At 51.9% G+C, this 21,945-nt stretch overlaps 1 protein-coding gene across 6 annotated transcripts in view; it reads left to right on the forward strand.

Annotated features, from left to right (window-relative positions):
• The window catches only part of RPH3AL (rabphilin 3A like (without C2 domains)), a 130,514-nt gene extending 109,025 nt beyond the window's left edge, over positions 1-21,489 (forward strand). For 4 of the 6 annotated variants that reach the window (XR_009347929.1, XR_009347928.1, XR_009347931.1 and 1 more), the window contains 4 exons: positions 16,433-16,546; positions 16,715-16,829; positions 19,115-19,258; positions 20,319-21,489. Coding sequence is in view for 1 of the 6 variants with exons in the window: in XM_059148390.1 (XP_059004373.1) it covers positions 16,433-16,546; positions 19,115-19,258; positions 20,319-20,353 (293 nt within the window). In the remaining 5 variants the exon portion in view is untranslated. The remainder of the gene's footprint in view (positions 1-16,432; positions 16,547-16,714; positions 16,830-19,114; positions 19,259-20,318) is intronic. The other 2 variants (XR_009347930.1, XM_059148390.1) reach the window with 2 other exon arrangements.
• Positions 21,490-21,945: the final 456 nt, after the last annotated feature.

A 21,945-nucleotide genomic window follows, 5' to 3' on the forward strand; every position in this document is an offset into this window, starting at 1 on the left:
AAAAAAAAAAAACAAAACAAAACAAAACAAAACAGACATCAGTTGACAGTGTTTTGTAGTATTTAACTAATGAAATAAGGCAAGAAAATAATCTGTTGCTATTGGAAAAGAGAAAAAATTTTATTATTTGCAGATGATGTGACTGTATACTAAGAAAACCCAAGAGAGCCTGCTTAGACAACCCATTGGGATTAATAAGACAGTTTGGGAACCGACAGGATGCAAAGTAAATTGATAGTTTACACACCAAAAAAAATTGATAGTTTTACTCTCTGCTAATTAGAAGGAGCAATGGGGAAATTCACTCATAATTGCAGCAAAAATTATAAAATACCTAGAAGTGAAGCTGAAAAGCAATTGTAGGTTCAATTATTACAGGACAAAAAAAAAAAAAAAAAAAAAGCAAGAGACCAGCAGAGAGGCAGACAAAGATCTGGATCCCTCCAAATTAATAAATGTAATAATTCCTATCTGATTTCCCAGTGGAGTTTTTAGGAAGGAACAGATTCAGACATTTCTCTTATCCACTGGATAAATGAAACATGGCTTAATCATACAGTGGAATATTATTCAACCTTAAAAAAGGAGTGAGCTGCTGACATTGGCTATGCCATGGATGAACTGTGCACACTCTCTGCTAAGTGAAAGATGCCAGAGACAAAGGTCATAACAGTTGTATCACTCTGATTATAAAATGTTCAGAACAGGCAAATCCATGGGGCACCTGGGTGGCTCAGTCAGTTAAATGTCTGCCTTCGGGTCAGGTCATGATCCCAGGGTCCTGGGATCGAGTCCCAAGATGGGCTCCCTGTTCAGTGGGGTGTCTTGCTTCTCCGTCTCCCACTCCCCCTGCTTGTGCTCTCTTGCTCACTTTCTCCCTCTCAAATAAATAAATAAAATCTTAAAAAAAAAAAAAAAAAAAAAAAGAACAGGCAAATCCATGGAAACAGAATGTAGATTCATGATTGCCAGGACCAGGGAGCTGGGGGGAAGGGGGAAGGATTGCTAATGGGTACAGAGAACATGTGATAAAGATATACTGAAAAAAAAAAAAAAAAAGATATTCTGGAACTGAATAGTGGTGATGGTTGCACAATTTAATGAATATACTAAAAACCATGGAATCGTACACTTCCAGAGGGTGAATTTGAAGGCATATGAGTTATATTTCATTTTAACATAGTGTTTTGGGGTTTTTAAAAAAGATTTTATTTACTTGACAGACAGAGATCACAAGTAGGCAGAGAGGCAAGCAGAGAGAGGGGGGGAGCAGGCTCCCCGCTGAGCAGAGAGCCCGATGCGGGGCTCAATCCCAGGACCCTGGGACCATGACCTGAGCTGAAGACAGAGGCTTTAGCCCACTGAGCCACCTAGGCACCCCCAAAATATTTTGTTTCTTTTTTTAAGAATGGCAAGATAGTAGAAGGAGCTGCTTACTTTTAAGGCTTACTATAAAATTACTATAATCAATAGAAATAGTAAAGTATTGGCATCAGAATAAATAGAATATTTATTTATAGGATAAATAGGTAAGTAGAACAGAATAGGGAAATAATAGACCTAAGGATGTATGGAAGCTGAACATAGGTAGTTTTTCAATTCAGTGGGAAAATAACAGGTTTATGTAACAACCAGAATTAGCATAATTAGATTTCCACCCGTTCCGTATGTATTCAGAAACATGCCACAGAAAGATTAAAGATCTAAATGTTAGGAGCGCCTGGGTGGTGCAGTTGGCTGGGCGTTCAGCTCTTGATTTCGACTCAGGTCATGAGCTCAGGGCCGTGAGATTGAGCCCCATGTTAGGCTCTTTGCTGGGCATGGAATCTGCTTAAGATTCTCTTTCCCTCTGCCCCTCCCACCCCTCTCTCAAAAAAAAAGTTAAAAATAACACAAAGAGGGCACCTGGGTGGCTCAGTGGGTTAAGCCTCTACCTTCAGCTCAGGTCATGATCTGAGCATCAGGCTCTCTGCTCAGCCGGGAGCCTGCTCCCCCCACCTCTCTTCCTGCCTCTCTGCCTGCCTGTGATCTCTCTCTCTCGTTCAAATAAATAAAATCTTAAAAAAAAATAACACAATATATTAGAAAAGATCCAAGATATTTTTTTCTGCTGTGTTATCTCAAAGAGAGCTGGTGACGCTCCTGCACGTGCAGAACAGGTTGGCTGACTACCTGAGTTTACTTCTCTCACCCTTTTCTGTACCCTGGGTGTTGATTTGGGACAAGGATTTGCCTGCAGACCACCAGGCGAGACTTCTGTAAGCTTGCTTATAGCAGGTCATTCATTCTTTCCCCAGGATGGAGGAAGGAACAGAGTGACCTGAGTGGCCTTGGGTCTGACCTATGTGTCTCTGAGAGAGGTCCACCTTCCCACCTAAACAATCTAATCTTTTTTTTTTTTTAATGTTTTTATTTATTTGAGACTGAGACAGAGTGACACAGAGAGCACAGCAGGGTGGAGAGAGAGAAGCTGCTCCTGATGACTGGGGAATCCCGACACAGGGCTCGATCCCAGGACCCTGGGATCATGACCTGAGCTAAAGGCAGTAGCTTAACCCATTGAGCCACCCAGGTGCCCTGCACTTGGTAGATCTAAATGGAGTGTGTGCTCCACACTGCTTTTCAGTGGTGGATCATTGCTCCCAGTTCATGGCAATAATGACTAATGCCAGTTTGCATACTCCTGGTCTCTTTGCTCCCCTGTGAAAAAAAGGTGTAAAAAGTGGAGCCAGTACTATGGGTTCTTGGGTCTTAATCCCTTTAGAGCTTGGCCCACCTCTTTAGCAGACTTCTTTCCTTTGAGCTGGATTCTCACCCGTGGGCTATACACAAAGATATTTGCTGGCCGTAGGGGTGGCCAATACCATATTAACCTGGCATATCTGGGTAATAACAGATTATCTGTTTTGTCATATGCTAGAAAGTTTAGGGAAGGCACCTGAAGCTGTGGTTCAGCAGCTCATTGATGTCAGGACAGGTGTCTTTATAATTCTTGCTCTTTCCCTCATGATCACAAGATGGTTGCAGCAGCTCCAGCCATCACTATAAAGAATGGAAGAAAGTTAAAAGGGGAGGCTGAAAAATCAAGCCTTTAACTTCTGCAGCCTTGCATTATGATAGAAGCAGGCAGTGGGGAGGAGGGCTTGTCTTGGATACTAGATGAGCCTAATTCCCTACAAGAGCTAGAGAGAGAGCGGAATTTATCTGAGTGAAGTCATTACATCTGAAAATTATTCTCAGGGTTTTGTGCTTTTCTCCCTCCAGTGACAAGGATCCTTAACATGATGGGCCTTCTTTTCTTCAGCCCCCAGTGCTCTGACTGGAGGCAACATTGGGCAACATTGCCCTATCTACTCGATGGTTGGTCTGCCCCAACTGGCCCAGCTGTGGCTGAGCTCCGGAAATGGGGGCCTGAAGCCCTGAGTCTTGAGTACATACACTGTTCGAAGGGCATTCTAGGATGTGTCTGCTTTTCTCAGATGGGAACCAGAGAGCTGGGATCCCTTGGAGACCCACCTGAGCTTGGTAAGGCTTTGCCGTATTGGCCTTTACCTGGAGCCTGGGGCTGGCCAGGTGGGAGAGGACTAAAGCCCTCATCACTGCTCTGTGGCCTGGCTTTTTGTCTTTTCATTTTGTCTTCCACCACAGACCCATAAAGCCCTACCCAAGTGTACAGATACCCATTTCCTCCCACTTCTCCTCAGAGAGAGCACAGAAGCCACGGTAGGCCAGAAGGTCCCTGGCTGCGGCACAGGAAGGTCTCTAGAGTTCCCATAGTGGTGGGGCAAGTGCACTTTCCCATCTCTGCTGAGCCTGTGTCCCTGTCCCTCTGCAGGGCCCTCCCATGTCCTGCCCTCTGGCAGCCCCGTGAGCAGAGCAAGGGCTTCCTGGAAGGATTTGAACAGATTTACACACTGGGTGATTCAAGGTCTGTTTCAAAAAAGTACTTCAAGGTTTTGGATTTGTTCCAGTTGGATCGTTTTGAGAAAAATAGAGGGGTTTCATTATCGCTTCCTTGGTTCACTAAATTTTAAACACTTTTTAAAAAATTTTCAGCTGTGGTTCCGTTTGCAGTCCAGGGAAAGCAAGTGTCAGGATTGTTTGGGTTGAGCGGTCTGGTTCAGGTCAGGCTACAAATGTTTACCCTGGGCCAGCCTTGCTGAATGACCCCCGGCTAACCCACCTCCACCCCCAACACCACCATGTCCAGTACACTGGGCGCCACATTGGCAGCAGCCAGAGCTCTGCAACTCATGGTCATTATCTCATCAGATGCTCAGACAGCCCGTGGGGCAGCTTCAGGATAGACGAGGAGGGGGAGGCTGTCCTACACACTTGCAGCCAAGAGGCTTCTGAATCACAGGCCATTCCTCTCCCCTCTGGGTTCAGCATAGAGTAAACCGTTGCCCAAATCACCACGCACAGTGGCTGTCCCCTTTCAGTTTTGGCAGGAGGATTTTTGGTTGCAAGGAATGGAGACCACCAAGGCCAGCTCAAGTACAGGGGTTGCTGCGAGGCTTCTGGTAAAGGTCTTCCGGAAACAGAGGAGACAAGGCTTGTGAGACCCCTGCATCTGGCGTGCCCTTCCTCTGGCTGCACTTACGACCCCACATCTGCACTCAGGGAGGAGGTGGTTGGCCCAACTCATTCCTACTCAGGCTGTCCTTTTCACATCTAGCCTGTATCCCTTCAGATGGCATGGCTACTAAGGGCTGCTTTCCCTTAAAGCAGGGCTGGGACAGCACAGGGGGAAATTTGTATCTCTTACTCAGTAGCCACAGAATTAGATGTTTTGGGTCTGACATAGTAGTGAGTTCCCTGTCACTGGGAGCATTCAAGCAGAGGCTGGCTATTATAGGGAGGATAGTGTGCTTTAGAAATTGAGGTAAATTCAGTACAGAGTTGTTACTATGTGTCCAGAGTTTGCCTCCATACTGGGATCAGGGCTGGGGAGATGGGAATACATGCTATGGCCCAAGATGGAGAAATCCACATGGCCCACAAAAGCTTGGAACCACAGACCTCTGTCTCGTTAGTGCAGAGCTGCAGCCAACAGAACTAATCAGCAGTTCGGTGGCAGCCGTTTTTCCATCAAACCCATATGCTGTTTCCTGACTTCTTAACGCAGCGTGCTATTTATACCAGTAGATCCATTCATTCTTAATGAGCCACGGTTGTGGATTGTAAAATGTTTTATTTTCATACAGGATTGCTCACTGCCCAGAGCCAGCTGTTGCTATGCCACCTTCCTTCTTTCTCTGTTCCTAAGAAATTAGCATTTTGGAAGCTCCTTGGAGCGCTCAGCTGCCCTCTCCCACTCCCGACTCACCAACCCCCCCCCCCCAAATATGTCCCCAGCCAGACTCTGGACTTGCCATTTCTGTCACGTTGGCTCCAACATGGCCCATGAACTCCCTGCAGCCTTCGGAGCAGCTGGGAGGGTGTGTTCCTTGCAGGGGGCCAGGCTGGCTGAGGCTTGAAGAAGGAGGCAGAGGATGGCAGAGCAGGAGGGCTTCCATGTTGGGAAGTGGGATGCCATCTGTCCTCTGAGGGTTGGACATTTGCCTGTGTTTGAGGTTGCAACTCGATCTGGCTCACTGGTTTAAGTTCACTGATAACTTTTTTAAATGCGAAGAGTTCTTATTATTTGAAAAGATATGGAATTCTGGCTGTTTTAAACATCAGAAAGTCTGCTGACTGCCCCTTCCCTGGACAAATTGGACCAGCTGAGGCAGCTTCCCTCTTCACACTGGGCATGCTTTCTTGGGTTGGCCGAAGTCCCCACCCCTCCTTGTTGTCTCTTGCCACTCTGATTACCACCCTTCCAGCGTTATTAAGAAGAAACTGAAATAGTTCTTGTTTCCACATCCCTATTGAAAAGAGAGAGCCTAGGAATTAGACCAACGGGAACATCTGTTGCAACAAAAGTGGGCACACTGCTCTGCGGAAATAAATACTCATATCCAGAAATATGATAAATATATCAAAATAAATATCATGCCCAGCCCACCTCACCCACTGACACTGCCAGCTGACCTGTGGAAAGCAGAGCTTGACAGCCTCACATCTGTGCCTCCCCACCCCCAATCCTGGCCCCAGGCTAGGGAAATTAGTTTTTGGAAGTCTTCCTTCCTCTCTGGGCTCGGGTTGCCCCAGGAGTAGGATGGAGATGAGGGGGCCGGGACACTCTGTTGTCTTCCAGCTTTGGTATCTTACTGTTCCAAATCCAAGGGAAGGAAACTTTCTGGAGAAATTTCTGGCAGGTGGTGAAGGAGCTCACAGATCTTACGCTGAGGCTGCCCCTCCCGCAGAGACCAGCCCCATCTCAGCACTGGCCCTGCCCTCCCTGTGCACGCACACACAAGCACACACGCGCAGGTGCACAGGCGCGCAGGATCCCGGGAGCTTTAGAGAAGAGGCTGGAGACACTGTCTTCTGAGTGTCTGAGAGGGCGTCAGGCGTCCCTCACTGCAACCCATAAATGCCTGACTCCGGTCTGCATAGTGTAGGTCAGCTGTCTGGCTCCAGAAGACCAATAAATGAGAAAGGGTCATCGTGCTGTGTGGAGCTCCCCCAGCCATTTGGGGAGCTAGATGCCTTCCTTCTCCACAGGCAGGGAAGACCAGGGGGTTGGCGCTCAGCTGGCAGTCTTCCCATGTGGCTGCCATTCCTGCACGCTCTGAGGGCCCGGGGACTGTTTGCCTGAAGGTCTGTGCAGGTGAAAGAGGCCGGCCTCAGGCTTCGGTGCTGAGCAGCCAGATAAAACCAGCAAGGATGGTCGCTGCCAAGGCTTGCTTGCATGGTTTCTCACCGTAGCCTATGCCAGGCGGGGGGCATTCCTTGTTTCGTGGAATCTCCTGACAGCTGGGGCAGAGTGAGCCATGTCCTACTGTGGTCCCATGTTACAGTAGGGCACCGAGAGGTCAGATAATCTCAGTGTGGACAGAAAGATGCCCTCCGCATTTAGGAAACTCTGCCCTTTCCCCAAATCTCAGGGAAGTAGAGGCCCGGCTACCTTTTTTTGTGGCTGTTTTCAAAGAGAATCCCATGCATACTAATTTGTCCTGACCTTCAGAGCCCTTGGTGAAGCCAAACGCTAGCCCGATGCCAGTGGGTGTGAATGCGGGGCGGGGGGGGCTTCCCAAGAACAGAAGCCTGAAACTTCAGTGAACTATGGGCTCCCACTGCTGCGCCCCACCCCTACCCCAGCAGCACCCCCTGCCTGTCCTGGGCATCCTCCTTCGCTTGGGGATTGACTTCCCAAGAGCAGAAGGTCCTCCTTAGCCATACCACAGAGGTCAGGGGCATGGCTGTCCATTCTCATTTGTCCAAGCCCAGTGTCCGCCTCAGTTAATTGGATGATTCCAACTCCAAGGCAAGGTCTTGGGCTTCCTTGTCCCCACTCCCACCCCATCTGAGCCAACCCTGGGGAAGCAGCCCCCACAGTCAGCCTCTGGCTTCTGTTAATGGATGTGTGCTGAACTTCCACTTGGGGGGCCTGGGCGGGGCTCCACCCTGTGCCATGAAGCACACCCTCTCCAGCCACTCACCTGTGTCACCGCAGAAACCTACAATTCAACTCTGCCCACTCTAGATTTCTCAGCCTCTAGGAACCTAGGTGATGTGAATAAACCCAGGCCCACCTGCCCTATCCGACACCAGTAAAGCCCAAGGAGAAAGCTGTGCCATCATAGGTGAAGGCTGGCCTGGCACATAGGCTGAGCTGATTCCCCACTGCTGGCCCAGGAGCCGCAGCAGGGATAGGAGAGTCCATCTACCCAGATTTCCATACAGGACCGGGGGCCGGGCCTCTCCTGCCTCACTTGCTTCTGGGTCCACCTGGGGTTCAGGTAGTCCTGGCAGCCCATCCCCCACACTCAGGCTCTGAGCACAGACCCCATGGCCCTGAGCCTCTGCTCAGGTAGGGGAACTGGAGGGATGAACCCAAAAGCCAAGAAGGCTGGACCGTGAGGGAATGGGACAGAGAGGCCTGGGGAAAGAAAGAGACAGAGACCCAACGACAGACGGGCAGAGACGCTGAGAGACGAGACTGTAGAGTGAGAACCTGACCACAAACAGAGGAACCAAGGGAAAAACCCAGGAAGACCCAGAACACAAAGACACACAAGACATATAAGTCAGGAAAGAAAGATAAGAGAAGCAAAGGCAGAGAGAGATTTTTTAAAAAACATCAGCAAAAAAGGAGGCCCAAAGAGACAAAAGACAAAAGCCCAGAGACCCATAGAGACAGAAGGAGAGAGAGCTGTGGTAAGGAGAGAAGCAAGGCACATTTTGGATCCCAGCAAAGGCAGGAGATATTCATTCACTTTGTTTCATCTGTGCTATAAATCAGCAGCAATAAGCCACCAGAGAGAAATAGTGCAGAGCACACCCAAAGCCAGACCTCACTCCTAGGTGCCTGAGCCTGAAGCCTTTCTGTTGAGCCAGCGGGGCTGTCCAGGCCCCAAAGAAGCCCACCGCCTGGCCGTTGCCTTTCCTGTTCTCTGTCAGGGATGCCAGACACAGCCTAGCCCCAGCATTTCTGTCCCAGCGTTTGTGTCTAAACTCTGCCTGGTTTTAAATTCCACCTCTTCCAAGAAGCCTTCCCTGACTTCCCTTCTTCTTGAACACTCTGCCTCCGCAGAGAGTATCACGTTCACTCTGGAGGAAGCTGTTCTTATCTTCCATCCTCCCCCTCCCATTCTATCTGGGGCTCCTCCACCAAGGGCAGGACCACAAGATTTCAATGCTGGCGACCACATCACTATTGATTTGAGGATTCGTCTTCATTATCCAGCGCCTCCGGTCTGTCTGTGAGCCCAAAGAAAGGAGTTAATTAAAATCAATGATGAAGGAACAAGCAAGCACAGGAAACTCTCCACTCCCCAACTCTCAGTTCCCAGCTTCGTCTGTGCTGTCGCTACTGATGTCCCTGGTGGCACCCCAGACGGGAGACCAAGGAAGAAGGCCTCCCTGAGTGCCATATGCTCACCCCGCTCTCTGAGGTTATCCTGTGATATTTCCACCTCACAGATGAGGAAACGAAGCTTAGGGCAGTCAGGGAGCTGGCAAGCAAAGGTCACAGATCTCCTGACTCTGGGGTCTGGGAGAGAGGGAGGTGGGCTCTGTCCCTCTCTGGCTTCCCAGGATCCATCCCTATGAGGACAGGTTCCCCCGGACTTGGATTTGATGGGGGTTTTTTGTTCTTTTTTTTTTTTAATATTTTATTTATTTATTTGACAGGCAGAGATCACAAGTAGGCGGAGAGGCAGGCAGAGAGAGAGGAGGAAGCAGGCTCCCTCCTGAGCAGAGAGCCTTATATGGGGCTCGATCCCAGGACCCTGAGATCATGATCCGAGCCAAAGGCAGAGGCTTTAGCCCACTGAGCCACCCAGGTGCCCCTGGACTTGGATTTGAAAGAAGAGCAGACTGTGTGTGAACAGTGCCTCAGGCCCGCCCCCCCATCATCTCCTGCCCAGGGCCTACCCACCCCATGTTTGCGACAACCAGCCTCTGACCGCTCCCCCCCAATCTGTCTGTCCTTGGCTCAGGCTGAGGCCACCAGCAGCCTGGCTTGGCCCACCTGAGTGTCCTTCAAGAGGGAGGAGGCTGTGAGGAGGCGCCTGCTGGGTCCACCCCTTCTGGAACCGGAGCTGGCTCGTCACCACCTTGCTGACCACCATCCAGTCCTACTGTCTCTATTCACTGCTGCATCCTCTCCTGGGGAGGTTTTTCCAGGAAGCGGGCCGGTATTTCCTGTGTGTCTGCTTGACCCAAAGCTCAGTGCTGGGGGCCGAGGAAAGGAGGCAGATGCGGATTTTGAGACGGGGCCCTGACCTCAAGCGGTTCCTGGTACAGTTGGGGGAATCAAGACAGTCATTCATAGGAAAAGAAATGCAATGCCGGGCAGTGTCTGAGGGGCCTGGAGAGCTGCCCCAGCAGTCATGGGGAGAGTGAGGAAGGGCCTGTCTCCCATTTCCCCTTCCCCCAGGGCCGAAGACACTTTTCAATAGAGGCACAATTTAGCTGGGCTTCTGGGGGGATGAACTGGAATTGAATTTTTAAAAATATTTACAGGCCTGCATAGCTTGTTGAACTTGCAGTGCCTTTTGTCCTACTGGATCTTATTTCCTCGGGGTTGCTCTTGTCTCTGTTTCACAGAGGAGAAGATTGAAGCTCAGGGAGATGAAGGTCTTTGCCCAGGAGTGTCCAAGGCAGGGCCAGGACTCAAGCCTGGAAGTGGGGAGGGAGCTAGAAGTCTGTCACTCACATCACAGTGCCTGCCTCTGACAGTTTCTCTGGAGAGAAACCCAGAAAGCCTGCATTGGGAAGACAGCAGAGGAGGTGGCTCGCCTTGAGGGGAGGCCTCCTGAGGGAGCAGAGCACGGAGGGCAAGGGCAGACTGGGGAGTGCCCTGCCCGCTGGGAGGGGAGGAAAGAGCAGAGGTCTCAGAAGGAAATCCTAGCCCAGCCTGCAAATGACCTCTGAAACATCTCCTCTCTGGCACAACCTAGGAATCCATGTCCCCCTCCCCCAGAGAAGGTGAGTCCACCCCTGTGAGGTTGGTTCTGGCACCAAACACAGTAAGGCCAGTCCTGCAGCAGGTGGTGTGGAAGTTGAGTTCCGGAAGAGTCCCTCAAGCAAAAGGCCCCTCCCATGTGCCAGATGCCGCCTGTGTTACCATGTGAATGCTCACAAGAAAGCCACAAAAGGACCCAGCAGTACCAGTGCCCCTTCACCACCCCATACCTCCCCACTGCGACCACCAGACAGAGCCCCAGACTTGGGAGGCCCCTCAGTGGGATTTCAGGCTGCAGGCCCCGCCCTCTTTGTGGGAGATACAGCTTCTTCTCTCCTGTCCCGGTGGGGATAGTTCCAGTGCTGCCCTCTGCAGCCTGGTAGGCAGGGTAAGGCTAATTGGGGACGTCTATGCATTCCCCGGGGCCTTCTCATCTTCCCTTTACATTAAAAAAAATTATTTTGGTTTTAGTATGCAAAATTTTCCACCATCTGCTTTGCCTTGGCAGAATGTTTGCTGAAAATATCTCTCTTCCTCTCTAATTCCCATCATTTCTGGGGGCTTTGGAAGCCTCCAAGTGGAACAGCAGCAGCTCGCTAGTGCCTCCCAGGCTCACGGGCTGTTGCTGTGCCAGCAGGCGGATGTTGTGGCCCAGAAGTCACATCTCCCCACCTCTCAGCCAGAGAGGGACCCTGGGGGCCCTCCACCAAAGAAACACAGCCGACCTGAGGTTGAATCCTAGGGCTCAGACTGAAGAGCTGTCCAGGTTGGTCTCTTTGTGTGTGATAAAGCCCTGAGAAATGCCCAGGGCCACAAAAAGAGGGGGTAGCCGAGAAGAGCCAGGAACTATGTCCCCCCCGAATCCCAGTGCAGTATTTGGAGGTCAAGTGGCCAGCATCCTGCCTGTCGCCTGGACCATCCCAGGCAAGGTGTCTTCACAGGACAGCAGCTGCTCCACGTGTCCTTTGAGGCAGTCAGGAAAGACTTTCCAAAAGGGAAAACTTCCCCCCACCTTCATGTACCAAAACTCTGAGTTTCCATGGTGACAGTCAAATTGCAAATCCATCCAAGAGTGAGCCAGGGAAAAAGAAAAAGCTGGCCTGTCCCCAGAGAAGCTAGCCACTGCTAAGGATGAGAGCTGAGCAGAGTGGGGCAGCCCTTCTGGGGCATGATGGGAAAATCTCAGGGATGCCAGCTCCCCCAGCAGAGGGCCCTGGGTCTAGGGCCGCTGGGGTGGGGGAGGCCCTCCTTCCTCCCTGCCCTCTGGCAGAGCCCAGGTGAGTCCATTTGTGACTCCTCCTCCTCCTTGGGCAGATGAGTGGGACCGTCTTGTCCCTGGTGCTTTCCCATCTTCGATCTGAAAAATCAGGCGTGGGCTGAACACAAGCACTCATCAACAAGCCATCTTAGACTGTCTTGGGGGAATTAGAAGGGAAAAATCAGCCTTCAGACACACCGAGTGTTTTGTTGAGGATGGAAGAGCAAGGGCCAAAAGATTTATGAGCCTAAAAGCTTCTTTAATAGACCTGGAAAATTTACGATCACAGCTGCCATGCGGCGAGAAAGGTGGCAATCGGCAATCGAATGGCAGATTAGCCAAGATTTAGGTTTTATGGCAACAGTCAGAGGGGGAGGAGGAAGAAACACTTCTTCCCCTGCTGCAGGAGGAATGTTGGGGTACATAGTGTTTGCACTGGGTCCTGTCCAGGTACATTCTCAGCAGTGTCTTCTTGGTGTGTTTCTTTCCCACCGACAGTAAATACCAAGGCCAGGTGTGGACACTACTCGCTTCCTTCGGTTTCTTTGTTTCAAGCAGAGTTTATTACAGTGGATTAGAATGGGATTGGGTTTGCACTACCAAGACCTCGAAGCTGAGGTCTGGCCCCAGTTCAGGGTTCCAGACACAATGAGCCAGGGAGGCATGGCCTAGGGGGATGAGTCTTGTCGACTGGCTGGTTCCCTGCCCTGTGACACCTTTGTGAGCTCAGCTGTCATCTGGAACTGTTTCCCCTTTCCATGGCTATGGCCATTTGGGGTCTGTAAAAGGAGACAAAGAACAAGTCAACCGCCTAACTTGCCTAGCTTGAGGAGGACTTATTTTTTTATAGAACTTGAACAACCTGGGCACATGGGACTAGGCAACATGGTGCCCGAACTGGCCTCCAAGTTTGGGATGCTTGGGACAAGACCCACCCCTCACAACAAAAGCTGCTCCCCTGGTGTAACACGAGACTGTCTTCTTGCAATTTAAGCTCACTCTGGGACCTGCGTGACCCCACACTGCATGTGCAGATGACAGGCCAGGGAGGAGGGTGAAGGAGCAGGATAAACGATCTTGCCACCAAAACCGGAGTCCGAGACACCTTCTCCCATCGTCTCCTTCTCCAGAAGCCTAAGTAAGATTGGGCGGGATGGGGACACCTGGGTGGCTCAGTCGTTAAGCGTCCAGCTCTTGGTGTTTTGCTCCCTTGGTCACCTACACAGTAGCGCAAAAGGACCCCGGCCTTGTTTCAACACTGGAGAGCTGCCTGTCCCCCCTGTCCCTATTGACCATAGGGGAGACAGAGCATTCCAAGTCAGGAAGAATGACTACATTATGCATAAGCAGAGACTCAGGGAAGCCATTTGGAAATCAACCCCAGAGCTCTCCTCAGGGACTCCCCTCTGCTTAACAGGCTGCCAGTCCCTCTTCTGTTGGGAGGACACCACCTCCCTGATTTCTTTGCAGCTGCCCCAAGGGAGACCCGGGGAGCTGCTCTCAGCCTCCTGCCCACCTCCCACTCCCTGTGTCCAGGGACCCCCAGGGCAGATGCCTCATCTGTCACCAAGTGAGTCAAAAATATGTCAATGCTTACAAAACCAACACCCGTGAGGTCCTGTAGATGGAGTCATGATCAAAGACACCCCATCTGGAACCTGCAAAGCAGCTGCAGAATAAATCAGGCCTTTGCACTTCTCAAATACTATAAAGGGGCATATGGACCCCCAGCCCCTCTGAATCCCAGGCTACATCACAAAAGCCCTCAAAGCCAAACCAGAACTCTTTTTCTGGGGAAGGCCAGGAGGGAAAGAGAGCAGAAAAGGAAAAAAAAATCCTTGAGCAGCTAGAGGAAGGAAAAGCTGGGAACAGTCACGTTAGCATCACTGTTGTCCCTCCCACGTGGGTCAGGCTGTGCGCAAGAAGTGCGCCAGCCTCATTCACCAATGCACTTTGGCCCTGCCCCCCAGGATCCCAGCAGTCTGCTGGGGAAGCACATGCACACACACACACACACACACACACACACACACACACACACACAGACGTATGCACACACATGCACACTGAAAGCAGACAGTGGCTGTAGCAGAATACCTAGAGCATTCAGCCAGCCAGTCTCAGGTGAGAGGGAAGGCTCCCTGGAGGAGACAGGCGCCTGGCTGGCTCAGTCGGTACAGCATGGGACTCTTGACCTTGTAAGTTCGAGCCCAAAGTTGGGTGTGGAGATTACTAAAAGAACAAATCAGTAAACAAAAAGTACCCAGGAGAAGAGGCACGGGCAGGGAATTCTGAGCAGTAGGAAGTGAGTTGCTGGAGGAGGTACTAACCGGCAGTTTGGTAAGAACCCAGTTGTGTGGAGAAGCCTGAGTAAGATTGGGCAGGATGGGGGTGCCTGGGTGGCTCAGTGGTTAAGCGTCTGCCTTTGGCTTAGGTCATGATCCGGGGGCCTGGGATCGAGCCCCGCATTGGGCTCCCTGTTCAGCAGGGAGTCTTTCTCTCTCTCTGCTGCTCCCCAGCTCATGCTCTGTCTCTTTCTTTCTAATAAATAAATACGATCTTAAAGAATGAAAGGGTAGGCTAGGATGTTCGTGTTAGCTGGAGCATTCCCCTCCATGCCAAGAGAGGTGCCCACAGGTGGGGCCCCGGTGGAAAGCGAATGTAGGAGTCCGGACTGGAGACACGGAGGTTTGGAGCTAAGCAGGCGACCATGGTGAGGAGGCCACTGGTTGGAGAACCACTCAGTGGGCAAAGCGGGCAGAATGTGGGGATGGGGAGATGGAAGAGTCAAGCAGTCATCAGGACTGCTTCCCGAAGCACCTTTGTACCAGACGCTCTGCCAAGGCCGCACGGGGTAGAGAATCTCCTAGAGCTGGAATGGTTGGCCAGCTCCATCCCTCCGGTTGCCAGATTCAGTGACCTATGACTCCCTTTGCTGAAGGCACAAAGGCTTTCCAGAAGGCCCTAGAAGCTCCATGGCCTGGGTCCTCCTGCAGCTGCTCTTGTACCCCAGGGGATTTCCCTGCCTGACCACTGTCCTTCCTGCAGGATGCTGATGCTGGCTCAGCGCTTTCCCCTGCACATGGCTCCACAGGGAGCCTGACCCGTCACATGAAGCCTCTCAGCCACCCTGGGCATGGACTGACTTGATTTCCGATCTCGTCACCCACCCCACTCCAGGGGTCTCTGGGGCTCGGAGCTTTTGGGCAGTCGTGCTCTCTGGGCAGCTGACACTGTGCGGGGCAGAGTGCCCAGCCTCTCTTCCCTTCCTTCTGGACCCAGCACGTTGCCCTCCCTGGCAAGGCACATGGACTCATACCCCATCCACCGAGTCAGTGCCCCGTGAGAGTGGTTTACCCATGACCCCAGACCTTCTGTGCTGTGTGGTACTTGGTATGAGGATGACATCACCTAATTAAACGTTACGTAAACTGCTGGAAAGAGCCAGGAAAAGACAGAGTTGTTTCATTAAAACCAGGACTTCCGAAAGTCTTGAGAGAAGCGACGTGCTTAAAAAAGCTATTGAATCAGGTGTGGGCAGGACAACTGTAAAAAGCAGGAGAAAGAAATGGAAAAGCAGAGAAGGATCCTGCACTCATCCCGCTTTGCTAATGTCTCTAAGCTGTGCTCCAGTGTAGAGACCCCGTGCCTGGGGAGAACAGATACCACCATACAGACACAGCTTAGACACAGAAGACCCTGTGGGCCCCATCTCAAAGCAGCCCCCAATCCCTCCATCAAAAGATGGGTGAATGGGTATACATGTCTATGCTTAAAATTAAAATAGAATGTTTAATCTATGAATATATCCGGTATTATGACTCCCACTGTTGATCCACTGGCCAAATGTGGAGCCATGTAGTCCAGAAAAGAAGGTTTCTACCACAGCAGGTGTTTGCTAGGCGAGCTCCCTCTCCTCCCCTCTCCTGGGACTCCAGCCCCACCAGCCCGGCTCCCGTTTATGTTCACAAGACCCCACTGTACATTCCTGGATGAACTGGGACGAGTGCCCAGGCCTGCCGGCTCCCAGTTCATTTCTCCCAGCAAAATCAGAGGGGTAGAGCCATTCTGCCAGAGAGTGACCCCAGCCCTCCCACTTAGCACCTTGGGCAAGTGCCTTGGCTTCCTCACCCGCAAGCCCCGTGTTTGGGGTTGTCCAGAAGCTTGAGCAAGCTAGCAGCTGTCAAGTGCCTGGAGTGCTCTATAAGGGTTGGCGAGGACCGGATATTTTGTACCTGTAACACAGCCTCAGCACAAGGTAGAGGGGCATGGCCTTACACCCTGAGTGTGGCCAGGTGCACGTCTCAGAGCAGTTGTGCCTGCAACCCAAGGGGATAATCGGCTTCTACCAGAGCAAGAGGATCTTGAGTCTGCCAGTGGGACAGGGTCACCTATGGAGACGGCCAGCTGTAGGGAGGTAAGCCTGAGGCCCAGCCTCTTCACACCAGCACTCACCTCTTTGGCTGACAGAATGGAGGACCCTGCCATTCCGCTCCCCAGGCCACTGTTTCTGTATCCCAAACACAAGGACCAGCCAAGGTTCCATGGCAGTTTGTCCCGGCAGAAGGGAGGCCTGCCCCAGGCCCTCTGCCTGATGTGCCTACTAGTAGTGACCAGGAAGGGTAACCTCTCATGCTGGCGTCTGTTCTTTCCAGTGGTTTCCAGTGACAGTGACAGTGACTCAGATCTCAGCACCTCTAGCCTGGAGGACAGACTTCTTCTGACAGGGGTCAGGGAGCCCACAGGTGCCAAGCCCTTCGGAGAAGCAGGTAAGCAGAACAAGGACACTGCTTGTTCCTGAAGCCCCTCGTGCCGATGGCACGGCTGCTTCCTCAGCTCATGGCCACGCAGCTGGTGTCTGCAGAACTGCTCTTGACAGGGGAGGAGGGGGGCGTGGGGCTGGGATGACCAGGAGCTAAGCATTAGCTTCTCTGCAGAGCGGGACATAGAGGAGACCCAGATGGATCGGCAGGGGCGAAGGGAGGATGGCAGATCTAGCACACCTGCCTGCACACCTGGATCCCCGCTAGGCTCCCAGCGAGCATCCCCAGGGTGAGATTTTTTTTGTCTCATGAGTGATAAGAGCTGTGAACATCAGGTAGAAAGTGCCTTGGTCTAGCTCGGCTCTGCCGTGAAATCACGGTGGGGCCCTGATTAATGCATATCTTTACCTCTTGGGCCTCTGTCTCCCAGAGCATGTGGTCCCTAAAGTGTTTTCTGAGTTTGACCTCTCTGAGCTGGCCTCTATGACCTTGTCATATGAAAGAGAGTTAATGGAGCCTGGAGGCTAGTGCAGAGAAGACCTGGGGGCATACTTTTCTTTCCTTTAAACCTACAGAGGGCCTTCCTGGGAAAAGGAGCAGGTCAGTTAGAATTACTCCAGAGGGTAGAAAACTGGGGTATTTGATAAACATTTCAGGGAGGCTGATTTTAATGCATAAGCAGAGAGCTTTATAATAACTGTCCCAAACTGAAAGGACATGCCTCAGGGTGTTGTCCTGGGACCAAGGTGGGGTGATCTGCCAATGCCAATATGGAGGAAATTCCTGATGGGGATGGCAGTTCAGGCTGGATCAGAGCCGGCAGATGCCTGGCATGCACACTTCCGCTTCCGCTCCAGTGCCCCTAGCAGACATTACTGGTCGATCTCAGGACTCTCCCACAGAGCCTGATATGGCCTCAGAAGCCTCCTCAGCACACTGTTCCAAGTGGTCATTACCAGTAGGTGGAGACCACACAGGAGACGACACTGGCTTCTGGACTAGACAATCTCTGAGCCCTCTCAGTCTAAAGAGTCTAACTTAGAAGAGTATGAAGGACACTCACCTGCCGGCCTTGGTTTCTGGGGCAGATTTTATATGCCCCCGCATCCCCCACCCCCCACAGAGCACTGAACCCTCCCTCATACCAGCTCTCAGCTATGACCAAGGGAGTGTGGTAGGTAGGAAGAGATGGAGCACAGAGTAGTACAGGCCTCACCTCTGTGCTCTCTGCTTGGCCACGAGGTAACAGCTATACATAAGGGAAGAGTACTTAGTTAATAAAGGCAGCAATTAATAACACCACTGGGGGGCCCCGGGGGGTTCGTCAGTTGGGCGTCTGCCTTCCCTCCACTCAGGTCATGATCCCAGAGTCTGGGGATTGAGTCCCGCATCAGGCTCTCTGCTCAGCTCAGCTCTCTGCTCAGCTGATGCTTCGCATCAGGCTCTCCCACTGCTCCTCTCCCAACATGTGTGCTTGCTCTCTCTTGCTCATGCTCTCTCTCTCTCTCTCAAATAAATAAATAGAGTCTAAAAAAAATAACGAAAACCAACACTGGGGAGCACCCAGCTGGGTCAGGCCATAGAACATGTGACTCCTGATCTCAGGGTCAAGTTCAAGCCCCATGCTGGTGTAGAGACTACTTAAATAAACAAACAAACTTTTTTAAAAATCCCATTGAGTTAGTGAATATGTACACCCTTCCCCCTCAATCGGTGAAGGCAGGAAAAACTCATCATTGCTAGTTTTCATGCTGGTGACTTGTTCCTTGCTGAACCCACCTGAAGGCCTAGGCAGTGACCTTTGTATATCCTGGACCAGCCAGTACTGGTCAGAGGGCAGGGTCTCCTGAGAACATGGCAGCCATGTGGGGCAGCAGGTAAGGGACTCTGGGCAGACAATCCCACAGACACCTAGCACAGTTCCAAATGAGAAGATTTTATTTTTTTTTTTTAAGGTTATTTTTATTTTTATTTTTATTTTTATTTTTTTAAGATTTTTTATTTATTTATTTGACAGAGAGAAATCACAAGTAGATGGAGAGGCAGGCAGAGAGAGAGAGAGGGAAGCAGGCTCTCTGCTCAGCAGAGAGCCCGATGCGGGACTCGATCCCAGGACTCTGAGATCATAACCTGAGCCGAAGGCAGCGGCTTAACCCACTGAGCCACCCAGGCGCCCATATTTTTATTTTTTATTTTTTTGACAGAAATCACAACTAGGCAGAGAGGCAGGCAGAGAGAGGGAAGCAGGCTCCCTGTTGAGCAGAGAGCCCGATGTGGGGCTTCGATCCCAGGACCCTGGGATCATGACCTGAGCCAAAGGCAGAGGCTTTATCCCACTGAGCCACCCAGGCACCCCAAGAAGATTTTATTTTTTTACCTATTTTTAAGCAGACTGCGCTCAGTGTGGAGCCCAACATGGGGCTTGAACTCATGACTGTGAGATTGAGACCTGAGCTGAGATCAAGAGTCAGACGCTCAACCAACTGAGCCACCCAGATGCCCCCAAACTGAGATTTTAGATCAGCTCCTTATCAGGCTGAGATTATCCCCAACTCAGTTCATGGTCCCTTGCAGGTGGCAGCATGGAGTCCCCCAAGATGGGGCCCCCCCGCCGGCCCAGCCCCCTCTCCGGGAGCCAGAGCAGTCTGGCCAGTGAAACTGGGACCAGCTCTGCAGACCCGCAGGGCACCTCACCCTGGCCAGACCCGAAGAGCCCCGGTGAGTACCAGGCTGCTCCTTCTAACGCACCCACCTCTCCCTTTTCTGCTTCCCCATGGTCCTCCACCCAAACCACAGTGCTAGGTGACGTTCGCAATTCTCTGTTTATTGAGCGTTGTGCTGGGCACGGGGGGATCCGAAGTGAGCCAGACCCCTCTCCTGCCTGCAGTGAACCAACCCGGGCAACTTGGGAGCATCATGCAGTGGGTTCAGGCCGTGTGAGAGACCTTGGTTCTGCCCCCAGTCTCCTTCAAGAAAGAAGCTCCAGCTGGACTTGGCACCTCTGGGCCAGGAGCCGTGGGCACGCAGCCCATGCATTCATCAGCTGGCAGCTGACCCCCCACCACCCCGCCCAGTAGTGACTCTCCCACAGGCTGTGTGTGCTGGCAGCAGCCCCCCACACACACACCGGGAAGCCTTGTGGGAGCTCTCACCCGCTCCCTGTCTTCCCTCCTCCCCTTTCTCCTGCCTCGATGGTGCCAAGAAGCTACAGGCTAGGGCATTTAAGAGAGGTTACAGGTGAGCAGGTCTCTGGAGAGGGAGGCCCCGGGGCCGTGTATGTGGAGTGTACCCTCTCCCCTCCTTCTCCTGAAATCCCCCCGCAGAGGACAGTCTGGAATCAGCCACGTTTTAGTCCCAGCCGTGCCACCCACAGACACGTGAACCTGGGCAAACCATCAGATTCAGCCATATGAAATTGCCTCTTTATAGATCAAAAATAGTCAGATGTTGGCATCGATATGACTCAATCTAATATTTGATCTCTCTGCACCCAGTTCCATGATTGCTAATGTGGGGACCATGCTGTGTTCCTCGTGGGGCTGGGGGTGGATGGGAGAAATGCAACATTCTCGTGGAGTGCGTCCCCTAAGTAGGTCTTCAGCAGATAGCCAGTAAGGCTATCTGTGTGTCCCAGGGCATAGAAGGGGCCCCAGGGCTTGCGGAACAAGCTGGGGGAAGTTTTGCATTACCACACCATTCCCAAAGTTCAGGCTGTCGCTGGGGAGGGATCCAACCTCTGCTCACCCTATAGTGGCCTTTTTTTTCCTCTCCCCTAAAGGCAAAAGGCCTGCCTGGGCAATTCCCCGTTGCTGACACGACGACCTCCGAAGGGCCCGCCTGCCTGCTCCAGCAGAGACATGTTTGGTGCACGGAGCCGACTTTGCAGTGGAGGAGTTCGAGAGAGAAAGCGAGCTGGGAGGGTCTGGTGAGCAGTCTGGAGCCCTCAGCTGGACAGCCCTGTTGGACGTGACCTCCGACTCAACCAACCAGTGTTTGGGGGCTGAGTCTCCTAACCCCCACTCAGTGCCTTTCTGCCCCCTTCTTCCCTGGGAGCCCTCCTCCCTCCCCCCCCCCCCGACAGCCACCCCACTCAGCCCTGACCTTTATTTATTGCCCTTCCCTTGCACCCTCCCCCAGTCTACCTCCATATTCATTTTAAGTTTGGTCTTGTCTTGGGGTGGGCCGGAAGGGCCTGCAGACCGGCCTTATGGGGCCCTCCCATATGCACTGCAGCAGGCACTGGGCTGGGCTTTCTCCTATTAATGGAAGAAGAACCCATTACCCTTCAAAACTGAGCTTGGACCCTAGAGATGAGCAGTGGGTCCTAGAGGGTGCTGGGTGAGAGGCTTGCCCACCCTTCCGCCTCCCGAGGACTCTGGGAGCAGAAGCAGCACCCTCCTTGGCTCAAGATTGGCTCAGGTGCTGCTGTCGAATGCTGGCCCTTGCTTGGGTTTCTGGGGACTCCTCTGACAGCCTCCCCAGGTTCTGCTCAGCCTCTCTCCAGCTCGTGGACCAAGGAAGGGCTCTGGGGGATACGGTGAATTCCCTCATTGAAGAGCAGTCTTCAGCTGCGTCCCCAGCTGGGGGACAAGTCTCCCCTAAGCCTTTAAAATTCACTCCTCTTCAGTGGCTTCGGTTGGGCATGAAAAATAATTTAGACGGTGAGCAAATGCTTCTGAAAAACCCTTCCCTGAAGACAGAGCTTGAGAGAGAGAGAGAGAGAGAGAGAGTGTGTGTGTGTGTGTGTGTTGGTATCCCCATCTCTCCATCCGGCCACTCTCCCACTGCCCCGTACTCCTGTTCCTCGAAGGGCCTTCTCTCCGGGCTCTCAGGCCCCCACCGTTAGCTTTTTTGCCCTTGCCGCTGGCAGGTGGTAAAAAGACATACTGTTTCTCTGTGACAAGTTATGCTTCAAAATCTGTAACAATAAAGATTAGAATTTGCATTGAGCCGGTGTGTGGCCCCAAAGACCACAGTCACTTGTGTTTCTGAGACGCATCAATAGAGAACTGGTTGGAAAAGAATGTAGCATGTTGCCTGCAGTGAAAAGAATGAGCTCGATCTCTGTGTGGTAGAACTCACAACCCTCATGTTGAATGGAAAAACAAGGCCATTTCTGCTTAGAAAAAAAATTTAAGTATACATACAAATAATCAAAATGAGTTGTATGAACTTTTTTTTAAGCTTTAATTTATTTATTTGACAGAGACACACAGCGAGAGAGGGAACACAAGCAGAGGGAGTGGGAGAGGGAGAAAAAGATTCCCCGCTGAGCTGGGAGCCCGATGCGGGACTCGATCCGAGGGCCCTGGGATCACAACCTCAGCTAAAGGCAGATGCTGAACATCTGAGCCACCCAGGTGCCCCAGAGTTGTAAGAACTTCTGTGCACAAATGTGAAAATGC

Source organism: Mustela lutreola, chromosome 15 (assembly GCF_030435805.1).
Source record: "Mustela lutreola isolate mMusLut2 chromosome 15, mMusLut2.pri, whole genome shotgun sequence".
NCBI lineage: Eukaryota > Metazoa > Chordata > Mammalia > Carnivora > Mustelidae > Mustela > Mustela lutreola.